Here is an 8,183-nt window from a genome sequence, read left to right on the forward strand (position 1 = left end):
TTGGTTACTTATGAGATACAGTTTTCAAAATATTAATATAGTCTTAAGACTAAACCACCTTATAACTCTTAGTATTGATAAATTGAACACTCTTTAAAATATTACCATGAAGGCAAAATAAAAACCAAACAACTAGAATCTTAGCATGAATTTTCAAAAACTGCTGAAAAACTCGCCCATTCAAAATAAATTGCCCAGGCTTTTTGCAAATTAATATAAAACCTACACATTTTTGTTAAACGATTAAATTTGGTAAATCAGCAAACCAGTCATTTAGCAAATTGATCTCTACATGAATTGGCTTTTGGTGTGATTTTTGTTACTTACTTAAACCTTATAATCTATTAACAAAAAATTATTATTAATGATCTCTCAACTGTCAACTCTCAACTTTGATTTTTTTTCACATTGGTCTTTTTTTTTGCATTCAGAACGGCTAGACATTTAATAACTTCTCAGCTGAGGACCATTTTCCATCTTTTCTCCAAAGGTCACAAGCTGGCAGCATTGCCACCCTACTGGATACTGAGGGACAGGGTAAAGAGAGTGAGGAGGGGCTATAGTGCCCTGACTCTCCAGCCCTCCTGAACAGGGCTTATTTTCTCATTCTCACTTTCCAAATCTGTATAATGGGAATAATAACAGTTAATTTATAGAGATGTTGTGAGGATTACAATATAGTATGTGCTAAGTAAATTGAATACTTAACATGTATTGAATGATTCTTTTTTTTTTTTTTTTTTTTGTGGCTGCGTTGGGTCTTTGTTGCTGCACGCAGGCTTCCTCTAGTTGCAGTGAGCGGGGGCTACTCTTCAAAGCGGTGCGCAGGCTTCTCATTGCGGTGGCTTCTCTTGTTGCGGAGCACGGGCTCTAGGCGCACAGGCTTAGTAGTTGTGGCTCGCGGGCTCCGGAGCGCAGGCTCAATAGTTGTGGCTCACGTGCTTAGTTGCTCCACGGCATGTGGGATCTTCCCGGCCCAGGGCTCGAACCCATGTCCCCTGCATTGACAGGCGGATTCTTAACCACTGCGCCACCAGGGAAGTCCCTTGACTGATTCTTATGAACCCCGCCACATTACTAAATCCTTTGTATTAATTAGATTACTTAACTCCTACCTCATCCAAATATTTAGACATTATTACTATTATGATTTATTATCTTACAGCTGAAAAATTGAGGCTTAAATAACTTGCCTAAGGTCACCAGTGTTGAAAATGTCAGCACCATCGTTGCTAACCAGATTTTTCCAAATGCAGAACTTTAGGTCTAAACTGTTTCTCCCTGCTATGTGTATTGATAGGTTATTTTTTCTTAGCAACATTTGATTTTTTTTCACCTCCAGTTTTCATTAAAAATAAAGAATTTGAAAGCACTTAACTTGCAAATCAATTTGTTTCCTAAAGACTTCACCAAGATTTATGAAATGACCAATTTATGAAATGAGAGGGATTGAGAACATGGAAATAGTGCTAATTCAAATAAATATTTACTAATTCAGCATCCAGATAGAGCTCAATGTATAGGAAATAGCAACCACATAACTTAACTGATAAAGTCAGATCTCATTGTCAAATCAGACAGGTGATTGAGACTGACTTTCTGTGAGGAAGTCTGACTCCATTTCTCTGTTCAAATAGATGTGATTATGATCATTCCTATGACACTTCTGAATTGTAACGTAGGTGGGTAGGTGCCATGAGTTTGTCTTCTGATAAAATAAGATGCTGCCACCTTCATCGTTTCTTACCAGTTATTTTGCTTTTACTGAGCTCTCCTCATGTCGTTGCTCTCAAATATATTCTCTGACAGGAGGCAGGGCCTGGAAGAGATGTGGTTGTTAAGCAAAAATTGTCTTTTCTTTCATTGCCCCATTCTGCAGTATATCTGAATTCAGAACATTCCAACAAGAGCCAAACTACCCATTCCGAAAGGACATTATGCTCTTATGAGAAATATGTTTGAGACACAAAAGGACACAAAGCCTCCTGGGTTTACAGTTCCTTGATTAGAAGAAGTTTCATTCATACAGTATTTCAGGTTTTTTATTTGATGCTCTGGAGACTTTCTGTCCAAGACAACATTCTGTAATAAGATTCTGAAAGGCCTCTCCTTTGTTAAATAGGAGAGGGGAGACATCCTCACGAGATGCATTACCAGGCAAGTCAGCTTTAAGTGAGGCTAAGAAGTTGAGAATGATGAGTAGGTAACGTTGAAATTCTCCATGCCTTCATACCCCATGGAATCCACTCCGTGTGGCCCCCAGGGATACATATATCGCAGTTTGATGGCTGCTGGTCTGTACTACCTGCATCTACTCCTGCATCCCACTCCCTGCTTCTCCAATCCAGGGCTGTTCTGTCTTTTAGTTTAACCAATACCAAAAGGTCTGTAAAGACTCCAATTTATGAAACCAGTTGACTTTGTTCAAACCTCATCCTACTAGATATATTTGAAAATGTGAAACTAATGTGTTGTAAATCAGCTATACTTCAATTTAAGAAAAAGGAAAAGAAAAAGAAAATGTGAGCACCTACCCCAGCTAAAAAGAAAGAAAATGAAGGAGATAAAGCTGAAAGGACAAAAATTCTCTTGGCACACAGACTATGCCAGCTTTTCCTGCACCGGCCTTGGATCTTGTCATCTCTGCGCCGCGGTTGTTCTGCTTTGCACTTGCTTTAGCCTCAGCCTGGCAGTGCCCGTCTCTTCAGTTCCACCCGTTCAGGGTTCACGGACCAGCCCATCCATGAAGCTTTAACCGGGCTCCCAAGTGAGAAAGTAGTTGCTCTTCTTTCTCACCTGTGTTCTTGGTTCAGCCTCTAATGCTGACTAATCACACAATGATTTTCATGAGGGTTATTTAAACATTAGTTTACTCTCCGTCTTGCTCTTTTTTTATTGTGTGGCATATAGTTGGTAGATACCTTCATTTTGGTATAATTGAATTTGCCTCTGATAACACATTTCCTTCAGAGATGCTGTCTTAGATTTGGAAAAACCCATTGGGTTTGTAAATAGCCCTCCTTCATGTTTACCATTACTACTTCATTCTTTTGTTTCATGATTATATTCTGTCAATGATCTATATAAGATTTTTCTTTCTACTGTCTTGCTCTCCCCAGGAATCAAAAAGGCCAGAATCTCTTATGGACATTCATCAGAAAAAACTAAAGAATAAGGCTGCTGAAGATAAAAATAAGCCCCAAGAAAGAATACCATTTAACCGTGATACGGATCTCAAAGTTCATCGGTTTGATGAAGCTCAGAAAAAAGCCCTGATAAAGAAATCTAGGGAACTAAACACCAGGTTTTCACATGGCAAAGGCAATATGTTTTTATAAGTAAGTATATTTCAGTGAGGTATATTTTCGTACTGATAAATTTGAACTTTTCTAAATACTGTTATATATAACTGTGTAAAAATTTATTTCCTTTTATAATAAAGTAGATTATAAACCTGCAGATCTTTATTTTCTAAGTAAACTGTGAGGTTTGAAAATTCAGCCTTGTGGAATAAAAAATGTTGTATACTGGGAAAGTAGACTTGTCCTCGTAATAACCTAACAGGGCATTACTATTCAAAATGCTGAAATAAAAGCTTTTCATTGTGAGACATGGCAAAGGAAAGTGTGGTTTGAAGCTTGGGTAAATATGCATGCTTTATTAAGGAATGAGGTTTGCCAGCAGTCTTTTTATGTTAAACAAGATCACAAAAGATGTTCATTGCTTTTGAAATGTTCTCTGTAAGCTAAGGTTCAAAACCGTTACATCACTCATACATAGCCCGAACTGACAAGGGTTCGTAATGGTGATTACATAAAAGCTAAGGTTGCTTCTTAAAATCTTTGTGATTTTTAATTGTATGAAACCTACATCAATATTAAAATGTGACTTTCAGGGAAAATACGGTTAAAGTGAGAAATATTTTCCAACTTACTGAATTTTCTTATTCTTACTTCAGGGGGATTTCCCTGTGCAATGAAGAAGAGTTGAAGAATACTCTTTTTTTCTGTCTGTCCATCTTTCTTCCTTTATTTTGAGTTTCTTAAGATTAGAGGATTGCTTTAGTCTTACAAACCACGCGTCCTTTAAAGTCACGTGGAAACATGAAATCAGTGTGTCTTACATAGAGTAGAATTTTATGTGTCTTTGGCTTCTGAGGAAATGTCAGCTTTTCTTCAAATAATTTTTTTGAGGGTTCCCCCCCCTCCCCGCCACTCCCTAATTTTTGTGCTGTCTCACAAGTGCCCAGTTAAGATCTGGTCAGGACCATCCACTGAGTCTCTCCCACAGCTCAGACCCCCTCATCAGATATTATGAACTTGCCCTGGGTGAGTGTGTCGGGTCCTCACAGTGAATCCATGAATTTGAAATTGTTTGGGTTTCCCTCTAAACTGCAGCCAGTGAATACACAACATTTACTTGAAAATAGAGGGTATGGAGGTTTTGTCCATTTTGTTATCAATTTGCTTGTTGTGGCAATCAGGGCTTTTTATTTGTGGTTTGGATTTTTTGGTTTGTTCGTTTCTAAGTCAGAAGGAGGGACCTCTGCATTTTTCATGTGTTAAGGAAAAACTATTTTGATTTTTCCAACTTCAGTAATTATTTCTAGGGAAGGCAATCTGAGGGACAAGAGAACACCATTAACCGTTCCCAGTGTGAAGTCTGAGACCTGGTCTCTGTGATCTCCACCAAAGCTTTCTAAGTCTTTAACCTGCTTTGGGATGATCTGACTTGATTCATTTATATTTAACGTGCTTTAGCTAATTTACTGGGGACAGATCTTTTATATCAGTCATAAGTAACTTTTAAAAAAAATCAAACTCATAATCCCTGAATACAAAAATGGAAATGGAAACTGTAATCAAAACCACCCTGATGTAAGCTGGGACGAAGTGAGAGAGTAGCATTGACATATATACACTACCAAATGTAAAACAGATAGCTAGCGGGAAGCAGCTGCATAGCACAGGGAGATCAGCTCGGTGCTTTGTGCCACCCAGAGGGGTGGGATAGGGAGGGTGGGAGGGAGACGCAAGAGGGAGGAGATATGGGGATATATGTATAGCTGATTCACTTTGTTATACAGCAGAAACTGACACGACATTGTAAAGCAATTATACTCCAATAAAGATGTTAAAAAAAAAAACACAGATGGAGTATTGTAGTATTGTAAGTTTGTGATGCTTTAAGCACTGCCCCTTAAGATATTAAACAAAACTCTTAATAGTTAAAGCTTAAATTCAAATTCTGGAAGTTATATTTTCTTACAGATTAATCCTGATTGTTCTGCTAGTTCTGTGCTCTAGTTTTGATGAAGCACACGGTTTTAATGAAAAAAGATTCTGAGTCCTGGCTCATCTAGGCTTCATGAAAACTGAATAAACTGTTCAATCAAATTATGTGACAGATTTTTCTCCTGATCATAGAAGTACAATGATCTTCCATAACCGTAACCTACTCAGAGTGTTACTATTTGTAAGGTGAATTTTTCTCCTAAGCAAATTGAAAAAGTCTAGTCTAAGCAGATTGAACAGAGCTACCTTTTGACCGAAGATGTCATTTTTAGTGGATGATATTTTCTGAACAGAAAACTTTGTACAGGAGCATCTATTACTTTCATTAATTTTGTTATGATTTTTTCCCTGACGAAAGGAATAAATGTTTTCTAATTCCTCATCCTTATGTAAATTCCTAATATATATTTTTGAGAAGTTTTGGTATTTTTAATGTAAAAGTGTCATCTTTGGATACTTACTTTTGCTTTGCTTTCCTTACCTGAAGGTAGATAGGGATATTTCTCTAGTATGTATTTACTATTTCTTCCATCACCCTTGGAATGTCTGTGACCTTAACAAAAGGGAGAAAATATTAATACTTTCCATGAGTGACCACCTTACATGGTACCTCAGGTCTAATGCTCTCTCATGCCACCCTGAGGACAGTTTTAACGAAATGTGAGGCCAAGCCAGAGGTTTTTGCCCCATGGAGAGACCAAACCCAATATAACAACATTGACAATAAAAGAAGGAAGTAGCTATCTGAACAGGATAGACAGGTGGTCTTCATTTTATTCCCTTCCCTCTTCCAAAGCCTCAAAAGGCCTGGTAAATCAATTCTCCTCTCCATTTGGCAGAAAATTGGGATTGTTGACATTTTCTGCTAAGAACTTTTTAATTTTCTGTACTTCTTGGCCAAATTTTGTAGAGCTGTGACCTCTTTTGAAACTTAAAAATGAAGAAGAAAAAAGAACAATACTAAGTTCAAAGAGGGGAGCAGACATTTTAACATTCTTTACTGTTTGGTGAAGGTGACATTTAAGTTCATTGTCCCTGAAATTATATGATTTTGTTCAGCTGTCTAAATTGTCATCTCAGGTAGATTTTGATCCTTCAAATAATAACATCGTTACTGGTAAATAAATGGCTTTAGCAAGTGGGGGAATTGGGAGGGGAGACAAAAGGTGAGCGGTGGTAGCTACACCCATAATAAGGCTGTCTCATCCAATAAATTTTTTTGTATTGGGAAAAATATCATAAATTAAGCCCTATGCCAAACAGAGAAAGAAAAGAAAAGCTACAGTTTTCGAAGAATTTTTTATCTTGTTCAGATGTAACAGCTACTTGACATTTATCACTTGAACATTTTATGGTTCTTTGAATTAATGATTTTTTTTTGGAAGTAAGGTTGGGCTTTAGATGGTACTGAGGCCTACATGCTCCAGAATAGATTAACAGTTATCATATAAATTATTTGATCCTGAAACATCTTGGCACTTTTTGTTTCTTATATAGGGTGGATAATGTTAACATTATATATTACTTAGAAACGTATGATCGTGGGAGATAGTTTTTAGACTATTTACAGGAGCCCTTATCACTTCTCTTCACTTTTTCCATGGCAATGACAAGTATTGTTCACAAAAAAGTCTCTGTTGAGTTGTATACCTAAGAGGAATAGCCAACATGGGGGAAGTAGCTAGGATAGTACCCATGTAACATCAGTACCAAGTCTTCTACTTCAGACTGTTAAATTTTTTCACTTTGGCTTTTGACACCATCATGTCATTTTAGTCTGCAGTTACAAAAGGTCGTGCATTTCCTATTATAGGAGAGGTATATTTTTTTGCAGCTTAAATATTTAACCGTGACTAGAGTATGTACAAAATTAAAAAGTTATACACTGCCCCTTTCAATCTTTCCATTTTGAACTTTATAATTAAAAGACTGTTTGTAGAAAAGAAGAATTCCTGAGGTGTGATTTTTTTTTATGTATGAATAAAGTTGCATCTGTATCTGAGAAGTTGTCGTCTTTTTGTTTTGTTTTGTTTCTTTTAATATTATTAGCTTATCTGAAGCAGGCAATTTGCATAAAGAGAATATCCTGTAAAGATTTATTCTAACCAACCAGATCATTGTGGGCTGTTGTGGGTTAAAAAAAAAGTCTTTCACTCCAACTCACCTGCCAGATTTTCATTACCCCAGTATAACTACAAATATAAACTATTTAGAAACACAAGACAGACAAATTGGAAATGCTCTTAAGAGCACCATGGCACAAGAGGGGCTGGCACTGGGTTTGTAACCAATATTCCATTTTTATTTGACAGTTGGTGGGTTTTTTCTGGATTGGTTGATTATGAGATTTTACGGTTTTTTGTTTGGGGTTTGTTTTTTTTCCGTTTTTCTACTTCTCGAATTCTTTCAGGAAGCATGTATTCTTTTATAATTCCAGGGGAAATGAACCTCTTTTTTTTTTAAGTCCCAATTTTGTGTTATATAGGATCAGAGTTAGAAACCGAATTACTAAAGAGACAGGACTTGGGATTTCTCTCTTTATTTTTAAAAAATTTTTATTTTATATTGGAGTATAGTTGAATAACAATGTTGTGTTAGTTTCAGGTGTACAGCAAAGTGATTCAGTGATACATATATCTATTCTTTCTCAAATTCTTTTCCCATTTAGGTTATTACAGAAATTTCTCTCTTCCTTAACTGGGGAAGTGACCAAAGAGATACTTTGCAATACAAAAGCTAAGCATTGAATGATAGGAATCTGGACATACAGGATCCAAGGAAAGAAAGCCCTTGAGTTTTCAGATCAGTTCCCTATAATAAGTATTTCTTAAGGAGATAATGTGTTTGTTCATTCAGTAAACATTTGTTAAATACCCGGGTGTGTCCTAG

The 8,183-nt window shown here is 36.6% G+C and overlaps 1 protein-coding gene across 3 annotated transcripts in view; it reads left to right on the plus strand.

Moving 5' to 3' along the window:
- GPALPP1 (GPALPP motifs containing 1) overlaps nucleotides 1-8,183 on the plus strand; it is a 102,171-nt gene that overhangs the window by 22,964 nt on the left and 71,024 nt on the right. For 2 of the 3 annotated variants that reach the window (XR_007473157.1, XM_033436773.2), the window contains exon 8: nucleotides 3,120-3,338. Coding sequence is in view for 2 of the 3 variants with exons in the window: in XM_033436773.2 (XP_033292664.1) it covers nucleotides 3,120-3,338 (219 nt within the window). In the remaining variant the exon portion in view is untranslated. Of the gene's footprint in view, nucleotides 1-3,119; nucleotides 3,339-3,958; nucleotides 7,300-8,183 lie in introns of those variants that run through there. The other variant, XM_033436770.2, reaches the window with a different exon arrangement.

Source organism: Orcinus orca, chromosome 18, assembly GCF_937001465.1.
Source record: "Orcinus orca chromosome 18, mOrcOrc1.1, whole genome shotgun sequence".
Taxonomy (NCBI): Eukaryota; Metazoa; Chordata; class Mammalia; order Artiodactyla; family Delphinidae; genus Orcinus; species Orcinus orca.